At 42.5% G+C, this 13570-nt stretch overlaps 1 protein-coding gene across 3 annotated transcripts in view; it reads right to left on the bottom strand.

Annotated features, from left to right (window-relative positions):
- Positions 1 to 737: 737 nt before the first annotated feature.
- AFG1L (AFG1 like ATPase) overlaps positions 738 to 13570 on the bottom strand; it is a 104657-nt gene continuing 91824 nt past the window's right edge. For all 3 annotated transcript variants that reach the window (XM_060237885.1, XM_060237894.1, XM_060237877.1), the window contains 3 exons: positions 12322 to 12462; positions 3336 to 3449; positions 738 to 934 (listed from right to left, as the gene is read on the bottom strand). In XM_060237885.1, the coding sequence (XP_060093868.1) occupies positions 800 to 934; positions 3336 to 3449; positions 12322 to 12462 (390 nt within the window). In that variant the 3' untranslated portion in view covers positions 738 to 799. The remainder of the gene's footprint in view (positions 935 to 3335; positions 3450 to 12321; positions 12463 to 13570) is intronic.

The following is a 13570-nucleotide window of genomic DNA, read 5'->3' as shown; positions in this document are numbered from 1 at the left end:
AACATGATCTTTCAGGGTTTGCTGAGATTCAGCTCTGAATATAGGTAAAATTCAACCCACGTGTTTTAAGACTCTCCTACATAAGAAATCTGTCTTTACAGTACTCAGTGGCAGTTCACATCAAACACTACCTTTCTTGTGCTTCCTATGCATTCACTTAATTTTTTATATACACACACACACAGCCAATACTTTCAGCTATTAGAGAGATCAGGTCCTTTGTATTGTGTCAGTAAAAGATTCTTAAAATAATTATACTCAGGCATAAAAGTACTTTAGAGAAACTAGTTACAACAATATGCTATTGGGTATGGTAGTTCTGAAACTTCAGTGACTACTGGAAGATCAAAACCAGAATAATTCAAATAGATCATACAGAACCTGCAATTTTGCACCTCATGCCTAGCTTAGGCAAAAGACTTGAAGGCAAATGAATGTACTTTTGAACTTCCAGGCTTGGGTCGTCACTTTGTTAAAGCTGTAGTTTTGCTCAGGCTGCAGATGGAGGGACAGTTTGCCCATTTACTCTGCTCCATTCACAGAGTGAAGAGTTATTTAATTCTGTTTCAAAAGACTTCACTTTAAGTTGGAAAAATGGATTTCTTATAAAAAGACATAAAATTGCCCCCACTCGTATGTCCTAGCAAGTAAACCCTTCATCTTTATTTCCCAAACTTTTGCACTTTTAATGCTTAAGTGCAACAACAGTTGATGCAATTATCAAAAATATTTTCTAATTGAGTTAAAACTTTTATTTGCTATAATCTCTGTTTGTTTATTGACACTGTATCATTTTAAGCTATAATAGGCTCTTGCTCCTCTCTCCTCCCTTCCAGTACTGTTCAGTTTGCATTTCGGTGAGTCGGGAGATGGTACGCTGAAAAGCAAAAATCTCCTCTTCTCCAGTAAACATAGAGAGGGCTTTAGCAGAATCCTAGAGAGAGAGACAAAACAACAAACAAATGTAGGAAGTGATAAAAAAGAAACTAGGAAAAATTTTCTACAGAGTCTGAGGGAGACTTTAGGACTCTTCCAAGTTACATGCTCAGAAACATTTTCCCCTCCTCCCTCCCTTTTTGTACTTAACATACAGTCAGGTTATGAGACCTCAGAGAACTTAAAAGCTGCACTGTGTCATTTGGGTTGTTCTAATAAAAAGTTACATTATATTGTTTCTGAAGGATCAACACAATTTTAATAAATGAAGACCTCCACCTATAGACACTGTCATCTGAGGCCCCAAGATACCCACCCAGATTGTGTGTGGTTCACAACTCCTTTTCCTGCTTTCATCAACAATCTTGCTTCTTTGAAACAGCAAAACCAATGTTTTTTAGATATCAAAAGGGTCAGGGTGGCTGCTAATGAGTCTCTGTGCAACTGAATACTTTATACAAATGAGAACTACACTTATGGACATGTTTCTCTGAATGATCTAACAGGATGTGCCCCTTTTTCTTTTCTTTTTAGCAGCACAGGTAATTTTGTGTGATGTTTGCTTTTAGGCAGTTGCCTGTCACATGTAATAATCTTTGTTTTGAGTTCCCCTTATCCTTTAAAAATACTAAATCTGAAACTGAGGGAAAGGGTTGCTTTGTTTGATTTTTACTATTTAAAAACGTTTTATAAAATGAACAGCACATATGCTCCAGCCCACATAGGTGGTGGTTGTTTTGGAAAATTCATCTCTGTGCCACAAACAGTGCTATTTATGCATGTTGTTTACTCTTTATGATGGACAAACAGGCCTGGCATTCTCATAACAACCACCATATCTTTTGTTTATAGTTGATGGGAAAGTCACTACTAATTATTAGACAGGGCATTTTGTAGCAGGAACTCCTTTGCATTTTAGGCCACATCCCCCTGATGTAGCCAATCCTCCAAGAGCTTACAGGGCTCTTATTACAAGGCCTACTGTAAGCTCTTGGAGAATTGGCTACATTCAGGGGTGTGTGACCTAAAATGCAAAGGAGTTCCTGCTACAAAAAAGGCCGTTATTAGGTACATACATTTGCACAATACTACTGATTTTATGGGGTCAAAATGCCAATGGGATGAATGCACAAGGAGTTCCATCTTCTATTATCCATTTGTGAACTTCACAGTTTTGTGTAAAATTGCTGCACAACATGGGTGTTCCCAACATTTTCCAGAGGCAAAACTATTTTTATTTCACTTCAAACATATTTTCCATTCCACCTCACAGCCAGACCAACATGGAACTGGAATATATGAAGAGTGCATATGTTTGAACAGTATAGATTTTGCGGGCTATATGAAGAGTGCATATGTTTGGATTGACCAGTACAGGTTTTGTAGGCATCCAAAATTTGTGTTGGCTTGCTATCTAAAACCATGATGGTTCCTTACAATAACCTCAAGATTTTATCAAGGGATTAATGGCATGTTTTAGGAGGGGAAAATGATTGACCAGGCCTACAATGAGTTAACAACATATACAAAGAGATCAGAAACAAAAAGATTACAAGAATTCTTGTGGGAAATGTACATGCAAGAACTGTTTATAGTTATAAGCTGTTGTGTCTCTCTTCAAAAGATATACCAAGGTATAGGTTAATTACAGAGTACTACTTTTACTGAATAAACAGCTTGCCAAAAATGTCAGAGACTCTCTTGCTCTATATAGACATACTGTGTCCATTAGCATGATAGTATATCAATTCCCAGAGCAAAAGGGTTTCTTTTACTACCTCTGTATTTACTAACCAATAACTGAACAAAAGATGTGTAATGTACAAATCTACTACCTTGTGTAGCCCACTGAAGTTGAATCATTTGCATTAAGTGCTAGCCTGAGATTGGCTTGAAACATAACCTCCCCTTCTGCTTATGGAAGACTGGGAGGACAATTTTGCCAATTCTCCCCTTTCATTGCAGTTCCCCTTGACATACACACCCCAGTGTTCCTGGGGATCCACTGAGCACAATTTTTGAGGTTATGGGAAACTGCAGTAAGAGATAGGAAGCAGGAAATTGCTATTTATGTATTGCGCCTCTTCTCCACTGCATAGGATGGATCCAAGCCATTATTCTTAGTATATTAGAAACCTATACAAAATAAAGGTAGGACGTATCCTTGGAATTGGACTAAATTGATTGTGCCTCACCTACCTTTTCACTAATTATTTATGAACAGTATTATTTTAAATTAGAATAGCATTAAAGGTGCTATGTTGATCCTGCCAGAAAGCAGAAAATGACCCATTAAATGCTTAATTGTTTTGGTTTTGTTTTTTTCAATAGTGCCAATACTCTGAGCAAAGCCAATTATACCCTTTTGCAACAAAGGCCCTAATGTTCATAGTGGTTACCTGGCTCAACCCCAAATCATCCATCAGTATCCTACTTTCGTCCTGGCCACTATCATGGTGTTCTTGAAGAAATATGCTTTGAAGTGGTGCTGATGCAGAACAAATGACGCGTACCTGGAAGAGAGGGAAATGGCTACTGCTTATATTCTTGTACTAGATTTTTGTGAGATCCATTTTAAAAAATAAATCACCAAAGTGTATTATTATATCTAATATAAAGAGTAGCTGGTATAGACAACCACCAAAATTGTTTAGGGTTTTCCTGAATGCATGTAACTGTCCACAGACTATAAAATATAAGTGGATTATACTGTCATACTTTCTTCAACTTTTTCAACCATTGGATAATAACCCATTTATCCAAACAATAAACACAAACTTTAGTCTCTTGTTTGGCAATAATGCAACCCAGTCAGGAGCTAGCGTTACTTATTTTCAGTCCTTTAGAAGAAAATGTTCTCAAAATCAAAATGGTTAGCCATCCTTTTTAAAAAGTGTGAGCATGCATATAGGATATGCTTTATCAGTATAGTTTTGTATGCATTTTTATATCTTTCATATATAATTGATAAATGCTTTTAACAACAGCATAAATAACATTATTTAAATTATCATCTTACTGTTAAGACTTTTCTCTCACACTTTACTTTTACAATTAATAACATACAAGTAACAGCACAATTCAGAGAGGGGGGCGGAAAGTCTTTTGGAAAAAGATGAGCCGCTACGTGGGCACAGGAAGGGTTTGCACCGACGCACGACTGGTGCCGCCACAGCGGGGGGAGTTAAGTGGGCGGGGGACCGCCCGAGCGCCACTCCGCCCAAAGGCAGCGGTGCCTGAGGGCTGCGCCCAAGCGTGGCCGGAAGTGAGGTGGAGAGCGGTGTTCAGGCGGAGGAGGGGGTGGAGTTGAGGGTGCAGCCAGGCTTAGGCGGCTTCCTGAGTTGTTGGCCCAGGACATGCCCCCCCCCGAGAGGCGCAACTTTATGCCAGCAAAAATAGCGGCATGGCCCATAGGCACTCGCTGAAACAAAAAACAAAGGTTGCCTCTGCTGCTGCAGAAGCTCACAAACCCCCTCACACCTCGGGCTGACAAGCCCCCTCCCCAGCACCCAATCGCAGTCTCCCCCCTTCTAGAAATACTTCCACTCTGGCCTCCTACAACTCAGTTGTTAGGGAGAGGAGCGCGTGGCGGGAAGTTCTGCCGGTGAGCTCCCAGTCATACAGACTTAGAGTGAGGGACAGGCAGGCACGTTGGTGACGGGTTTTGCACCCGGCAGTTGCTTTGACAGTATCTTTGACTTGCGAGGGCTAACTGCTCTTGTTTCCAGGTCTCCACAGGTTCCGGGCTCCCGGAGGCTCTGCATTTGAGGACTGTTGCCCATGGCTGGGTAAGTTCCACTGTCCCCCCCCAGCCTCCCCCTCCCCTCGACCGCTTGGTGTGCGAGCGTCTCTGGCACTTGAACCAGGCAGTGGGCTCTGGCAGTGGGCATTTGCTGACCCCGCTCCCCTGTGCTTCCACCTGCTCCCTTCCCTGCGTCTACCCTCTGCCACGTTCCCATCCCCTGGCAGGGCACAGGGTGTATGTGTATGTCAGCTGCCCCACTGCAGGGAGGTGGGTCAGAGACTCTCCTTTTAAGAGAGCGCCTGGCTGAAATGCAGCCTGCTCTACCAGCTGCCGCCCCTGCAGGTGCTCTTGATCTCTATCTCTGTTTTGCAGGTGGGACTCCAACACAGAGCCTTCCGCATGTGCAGTGTATGCCTCTCCACTGCCCCCCCCACTCCCTCAGCTGTTTCTGCCCGCCGCTCAGAATGGAGCCCCGCCCATGGTGAGACTGCCCGGTGCGTACCAGGGAGACTGTTGCGCTGTGTTCCGGAAAAATAAAGTCTGAGTTGTGCCCTCTGTTGCGGAAAAATAAAGTCTGAGCTGTGCCCTCTGTTGTCTCTCCTGCTTGGCATCTGCTGCACATTCACTGGGCAACCCCACCCCTCATCAGTGGCCTCTCCAAGGGAATGCCTGGGAGGGTGGGTAGACTTGGTTTTGGGGGGATGGTCAATGAGCTGCCACGCTGCCCTTCACACGGCTGGATGGGGGAGGCGAGTGCTACCTCTCAGCCTGCCCGGGCTGACAGCCTAACTGACCCCACAGGGCTGTTGTGAGCAGGGCACTAAGGAGGGGCTGATGAAGTGGACTCAGAGTTCTACAGCCCCCGGGGGAGGTGTTCTGTGCACATGCCAGGGGGCGTCAGGGCAACACAGTGGGGGGGGGGGTGTCTGCTGCTGGGCTGCTCACTCCCAGACACACATTCCAGCTGCTTCTATGACAGCAAACTCCTGCACTTGGTACTTCCTGCTTTTCTGCCTGCCATTGGCAGAGTCTCTGACAGTGGGAGGCTGTGCGAGGATTGACGGCTTCTCTGTGGTCCCGTGCAGGCCTGTTTTGCCCCCACCCCCGCCTTGCCACCAAGCCAGGCTTCTCGTGTGCACATGCCCAGCCTCACTCCTGTTCCCTCCCCGTGTTGGTGGGAGGTCTCTCCTTTGCCTGTCATGGTCCGCCCATCATTGGCTCCGTTCTCTGTTTGGGGGCGGGTTGGGGATGGCTATCAGCCTCTCTGGGGCCGCTTCTCCCCATCCCTGACAGTCATGAGTCGTGGCACATGCGCCAGGACTGGCCAATGGCTATCAGCCTCTCTGGGGCCGCTTCTCCCCATCCCTGACAGTCATGAGTCGCGCACATGCGCCAGGACTGGCCAATGGGATGGGTGGGTTGGCTCTCCCCTCTGGCTGCCTCCGCCTCCCTTGTGCCTATGCCAGCGGTGTTGCCATGGCGACCTTCTCCCTCATGGCAAGCTACGCCTCTCCCCTCCCCATGCTCCGACTGTGAACGGAATGTCTGACTTAATGGCACCCAATTTACACACAACCATACACCTAAGTACTTTGACATTCCCTGAACAGGACCTTGAGCTATAAACACCAGCTTACCAATATAGCAGTGAAAATATGCACATGAAACAACATTCTCCAAACATTATGCGGTACAACCTGCGGTGCATCTGCTACAACTTATAGATGCTCAGCTTTGGGGCTGGTGTATAGTTCTACAGAATATGGTATTTCCATGTGGCTCAATAGCCCCTATGTCTACACACTTGATGTCCAACTCAATACAACAGTGAGAACCATCAGTGTATGTATTAAATCCACTCCAACCTATTGACTACCCATGTTGTGCCACATTGCTCCTGTACATCTCCAAAGATGCTCTTCTTCATGAATATGAAAAAAAATTGTAAACAGAGAATTGCCCATCTACAAAGACATGGCTGATGCAGGCCTATCCAGATTAAGATCCCAACACACAGCAATAAGATCTGCACAAATTCTGCAATCATAAAATTTCAATCCAGGAAATGAATGATTGCAAACATGGATAAAATCAGTTCCACCCAATATCCATAACCTGGTAAACCCCACTGAGAGGCCTGCCACATAAATTATTGAACAAGGCTAACAGAATATGAACAGACTTTGACAGTTGTGCAGACCTGTTGTTTAAATGGGGCAAAATACCAGGACCTGAATGAGACTGTGGTGCAGCCTGCCAAACTATCTCCCATCAGTCACAGGAATGTGACTGTGGTGCTTTCCAGGGAGATGTGATGGAGTTTTTTGAATTCTCCTCAGCTGCAATTAAGTGGACTGAAAATTTAGATATTAGCATTTAGGGGGATTAACTAATCGGTCTGCATATCTGTTGTATCAATTTCGTTACATATTTTATATTACTATATGCTTCCTGTGTGTAACTCTGCCATACAATAAACAAACAAATAAATAATAAGATACGTATGTATGTACAGATTTCCAGTAATGAAAGCCAGCAAGATGTAGTGGTTAAATCTGGGAGGCTGAGGCTTAGAACTCCATTAGTGTCACAGAAGCTCCTTGGGTGACCTTGGGCTAGTCACACTCACTCAGCCTAATTACCTCATTGCACTGTTGTGAGAGTAAAAGGAAGGAGAGGAGAATGATGTAAGTTGCCGTGAGTCCCCACTGGGGAGAAGGGCAAGGCATAAATGAATTAAATAAATACATAAATAAGTACAAATAATAATGAATGTAGTGGAATGACTCCTCCTCCCACAGGAAGGCTTTATAAAATTTATAGTGTTGGTGAAAAATATCTTATTTGTTTATGTTCAGATGGTAACGTCAATCTGCCTCTCCAGAAGCATGCTGTTTTGAAATCAGTATTTCCAAGTTTTTCAGCTGGAAATCTAGCTACCCTGGAAGAAAACATATTGATATGTAGATTGGTGTCCTAAGCGAGAAAAAGGAAGTCATACTCCTGAGTTCACAGGAAAAGTTACAGATGACTCTAGTCACAAATTATTGGAATCTCCTAGAAAGTTTTTGCAGATACAGGAAAAAAGGCTTTGACCAAGAATAAAAGGGGAATGATCACTTTTTTCTAGAAAGGAAGCAGAAGTTTTGGCTAGAAGAGTGAAATGAGAGGCAGAAACAAGAATAAGAAGGAAGGAGAGTTGCTTGTAGTCATGAAATAAAAGGCAACAGTCAGCCATGAACCCTCAGCAGTTACACCCTTCTCATTCTGGTTTTGAAGGGTGCAAGGACTACATTATACATTTTTTTGCCTACATTGGGTTCGATCCAAATATGCTAGTACTAGTGCAAAGACACTTCCATTGACGGAAGGTGATTATTGCTGATTTTTTCACTCTCACACTTCAGATGTCCATACTATTGGTAGAGTTCCCAGCCTCCCAGCAATAAAATTTCAGGGGGCTCCAGTAGGTGAGCGTATGTGGGAAAGTCCCATTTCATAAACTTTGTTAATGTCACTTCAAATACAACTTCTTGTTTCCATTGAGGCGCGGGGAGCTGGAAGAGAAAAAATCTCCTTGTTAAGATTTGGAAATTGTCTGGTCTGGTATCAGCCTGGTACTTCCTTTAACAATACGGTGTTTGTGGAGGGTTTTTTTTTAAAAAAAAATCATACTTGGAAAAACCCCACACACAAAACGGTAAAACACTGGTTGTGGTAGACAGGAGAGTCTTGCCGGAGCGTTACATAAGTATGTCTGGATTTCAGTTATATGGAGGAGGAGATAATCTGTAGAGGCAGAACAATACAACTTTCAAAACATTTACAAAATGAAGCAGATTTGGAAAGGGGCAGGTTTATAGTACTCATCCCTAGCAAGGTCACAGTCAACAGGGCACACAATTCTCATACAGTGACAACACTACCATAATTACAATGCATACATTAGGATGAGGTGAGAAAAAACATTACACTTCCAGTGACAAAGCTGCTATTCTGAACAAAGTCACCAAGACTCACCACAACAGATGGGTAACCTCAAAGCATTTAAAGAGCTTAACAATGATTGTGAAAATGGCCCCCAAGGATCTTGCTGAGTTAGAGAGTATTTAGTGGAATTCTTTACCAGGACATTCTTGAGAAAGGTTTTAATCTCAATCGATATTTCCTGATTGCATGAATATTTAAGTGTGTACCTATAATCACACAATGGGTGAAGCTTAATGTCTTCTATTGCTTTTTAAAACATCAGCTTAAATACAAAGAGCCTTTTAAAAAGTTGTTTTAATATTGCTGATTTTGCTTCCATGATTGGAAAACCTTTTCAAATCCAAGTTAAGTACTGCATTCATCATTACTATTTCATTAGAGGTCACACAACCTGGACTAAAGCAGAGTGGCTGTTTCTTCAAAAATTAATATCACTTTGGGACAAATCCATTAACACTTCACTGGTTGGTGCACTGTGAAAAGATTGTGACTGGCAATCATTTGGGGAATTAGTGCATTCTGGTGCTGTAGAAAGGCAGATAAGAGCTGTATCAGAACAGAAACACAGCTTGATGATATCAGCAGTTTGCGGATGATTTCAACATGGCTATTCTTTGGCCCATGAAAAGTTTGTCATCTATCATGATAAAGACTTGACAGTTTAGCTCAAAGGTTACTTTGGCAGGAGAAGAGTGGTGCAGGAATGGAGAATATGACATCTGTCTTTAAAAATCTCAGAAGGAGCACATCTTAAGATGAACCAAAATTCTTTTCCAGAGTTTCCTCTCAGCAGCTGCCCACAGAACTCTCAAAGAACTGGAATTTACTGAACATTTTTAGATAAACATACAAAAGGGAATCTCGGATGAAACATTTTGGGAAGCCAGTGAAGTCCGCATTAGAGGAATTGTGGTATGTGAAGTCTCCCATCTAAAGATGCAAAGAAAGCATCAGAGAAACAAGTGTTTAGAGAAAACCTTGGAAACTAGATTCAAAGCTGATGCAAGTGAGGTTGCATGCAGTCTCTGAACAGAAAAGAAGGTTAGAGATGGAAGCAGAGATGATATGCTAAACTATAATTTTCTGAGTTGGGAGGGAGAGCTGGTAAACTATGTGAGTTATGTGAGTGTAATATATATATCCACTTGGGATCCCCCTTCTCTCTCCATTCAGGGTCCAGATAGGCAATCACAGGTTCATCACCCACCCTAGCCTTTATTTACTTTCACAACAGCCTTGCCACTTTTAAACAACGGGTTCCTTCCCACTCTGTTCCTCTGAGAAACCATCAGACAGGGCAGTTCAATTTTCTCATCAACCACTCCTCAACCAGATATTCTCCCAAGCTATTAAAGTAGAGAACTAAATGCTGCTTCCCCTTCCATGCTGCCACCATATCTCTAGAGATACAGGCTGGGGCCTTACAGATTTGTGTGTTTATCGGTTTCTTCGCTGAGACTCTTCACTCTCAGTAAGAATGGATGAACAAAAAACAGTTAACTTTTATTTAAAACTTCAAATAACACTGGAATGATCTACATACATGGATACATCTCAGTACTTGAAATTTCTAACTCTGCTCATTCTTTCAGTCATCTCAGTTACAAACTAACTTTCCCCCTTTTCAGTCATCTTCTAACTCAGTCTCTTTCACTCTCAGACTCAGTCTCCCAATTCCATTTTTTGTTCACACAAACACCCTTGTCCCACAGCTAACCATCAGCCTCCCCTCAGGTTTCTGTCAGCTCTCATTGTGTTATGTATATAGTTTGCAATATATGATTCCTGCCAGGCTCATTGGAGCCAGGAGAGCAGAGCTTGGGGACTGAGGAACAATGGGCAGTAGAATTCAAAGACCTGCTGCCCTACACCAATCACAGGCCACCTGCCTGTTTGAATGAACCAATGGCATGCTTGTGCGGGAACCTAGAGTTGTATATAGGTTTGGCCTGTAGGCCCATTCACCAGTCTTGTTAGTCAGCCATCTAACATGTTGCCTCTAATAAAGAGCAACGTCTTATCAGAGATGCAACGTCTTCTCGTTGCTTTGAACTCACTATATTCTACATTGGTTGCATTAAGAGAGGCACAATGGGACCTGCCTTCTTCACAAACGTAAGGCAAAAGTGTCAATTGCAGCTGTAAGGAAGGAGAGCTTATTATGCAAGAGTTCACTGATTTTTTTTGGGGGGGGGGGCTGTACAAAGCAGAGCAACCTCCACAAAATGACAGATAATGTTTGAGTCATCTGAAAATTCCTCAAATAATAGGTGAGGTTAGAAAAATGTTAGGTGCCAAAGCGATTAATAGGATGGTCAACTCCAGAATGGGAAAATCTGGGAGATTTGGGCATGCAGCTTGGTGAGGGTGGTTTTTGGGAAGAAAGGGACCTCATCAGGGTATCATTCTACAGAGTCCACCTCCAAAACAGCAATTTTCTCCAAGGGAACAAACTTCTGTCATATGGAGATCCACTGTAATTCCAGGAGATCTCCAGTCATCATCTGAAGGTTGGCAAACCTTGTGATTAAGAATCTTCAGAAATATAAATCCTCTGACCTTGATGGCTTTACACAAGCTTTTGCAGAAATTGTGTGTTTACCACTGTACATAGCACATAATGAAAAAATGTCCACAATCATAGACTGTCAACAAGGTTAGTTTGATTCTGAAGTCAGGAAAAGATAAGAGAACTTGTACCTTATAGTCTAAAAGCCCATTAAGCTACGATCATTCTTGTGTCATGTCAAAAACTGGTCATAGCAAATATATTGATGCAGATCAAACTGGTCTCATTCCCAGCTGATGTCTGACAACTCATATTAGAGAACTCATTGACCTTATGGATCATGTAGTAAAAAACTAAAACTAAATTCTGCTTTTCTCTTTCAACACGGAGAAAGCTTTATATTACATAGATACATCTTTGAGATTAATTTAAGCTTTAAATCACATAGATAAGGCTTGGAGATTAATTTATTTGATGGGCTGAAATTATATACTCAGTTTTCATGGCAAGTTAGTAATGTTGGGTACCTTTTTACCCCCACCCTTTAAATCTTGAAGGGATATGCCAGAGTTGCCTATGCCTTACTCTTTGCAATAGCAGTTGAATCTTTGGTGATATTAACACGTCAGTCTCCCACTATTTGGGATTTGAAGGTAATAATTGTCACTGTATACTCTATATTTGGAACATATGCAGATGATGCAGTTTTGTTTTTGACAAACCTTGAAAAAAGCTTTAAAGATGGTTTTATAACACTGTTAAGTATTGAGGGGAAAAAGACCTCAGTAAAGGCCATTTCTGAATGGTTTATCTGCCCCCAAATCCAATGCTTTGGGGAAGCAAATTTCACCTAGGGATATAGTTCAATCTCTTTGCAACTATGGTACTCCAACTAGACCATTCTAAGTGACTACTTATAGTGCTGCAACTTCAGTGGCTTCTCTGTGTAAACATCGTTAGATTGTTCTGTAAATTGTTCACCACATATGCGGTAACGAGTTTCCAAAAAGCAACAGAAAAAAGTGATGAAAAATAAAATGACCCAGAACACTAGAAAATATATTAATCTTCTCTTGAAAGCTGTCCTGTAGAATAGTATAAATGTGTTAAATCTGTAAGAATCTACAAACAGGGTGCTTACCTTTTTGTCATAAAATGTATCAATGAGAGTTATGAAGCGCCGAGCCTGAGTCCTTTTTGCCATTGTAAGCAGAGGTATGTAACGAATGAAGACCAAGTCAAAATGTGTGGCTATTTCCAAATAATCACTGGCACCAAGTGGCTGAAAGAGAAAATGAGAAATGTGATAAATCAGAAAATTAAAAGACGGGAACCACACACAGTTTTAAATGCTATGCTGTACTGCAAAGCTACTTGTCCTATTTTGTTGTGAAAAGTCTGATGCTGATTCTGCAGTAGCGGTTGTTCCACCCCTGGGCTTCTGCTTTCTCCGGATCAAACAGTAGATTGCCCACCAGTTGCTGCGTGGCTGCATTTTGACTTGCTGCTCCCTCCAATTCCCCCCCCCCCCATCTTCCTGATCTCTAAAAAACAACAGGGTGTGCTGCTATTGTCAGAATTCCCCATTTTTGTTTTAAATAGAAACTGTGTGGGCCCCTGATATGGATTGGGACTGTACTAGGGAGGGATTAATCGCACCAGGAATTATTTATGATGTAGCAACATTGAATGATAGGGGATAAATAACTTTCAGGGCTTTTTCTTGAGCTCCCTTAAGGAAATGGTGGTGACACCTCTCCTGAAAAAAATATTTAGATGACAGTGACCTAGCCATTACCACATGGTATCAAATCTTCCATTCCTGGGAAAGGTGATTAAGTGAGCACTGGCTGAGCAGCTTCAAGACTTTATGAATGAAACACTGGCCCCGAATCCCCTCCAATCTAGTTCCAGGCCAGGAGCGCAACAATCTGATTACACTTTGACAAAGGTGGGCCAGTGCTGCTGATCCTTTAGTAGACCATTCAGTCCTGGTCAAATGCCTAGCCTCTCTGGGGGTGAGGAGATCTGTACTAAAGTGGTTCTCCTTCCTCCAGGGCACTTACAGAGGGTAGCCATCAGTGGAGAGAGTCAGCTCCCTAGGCCCTAGCCTTTGTGGTCCTGCAGGATCCTCTCCCTAATGCTGTTTAATATCTATATGTGCCCTGTGGCAGAGATTGTCAGTAGGTTTTGAGTTGGGTGCAATCAGTATACAGATGACACACAGTTCTATCTCCTGCTTGAAAAACAGCTGCCAGGATCTCAGCCCTGGACTTGTGCCTGGATGTTCCAGTGGATTAGTTAGATGAGAGCTGGCTGAAGTTAAATCTTTCAAAAATGGAGATCATGTGGTTGGATAGGTCTGGGGATCAAGGGAGGCCAAGCTTTAA

The sequence above is a fragment of the Heteronotia binoei genome, chromosome 1, assembly GCF_032191835.1.
Source record: "Heteronotia binoei isolate CCM8104 ecotype False Entrance Well chromosome 1, APGP_CSIRO_Hbin_v1, whole genome shotgun sequence".
NCBI classification, from domain to species: domain Eukaryota; kingdom Metazoa; phylum Chordata; class Lepidosauria; order Squamata; family Gekkonidae; genus Heteronotia; species Heteronotia binoei.
The sequence above is the reverse complement of the archived record's forward strand: the minus strand, read 5'-3'. Positions and strand labels throughout refer to the sequence as shown.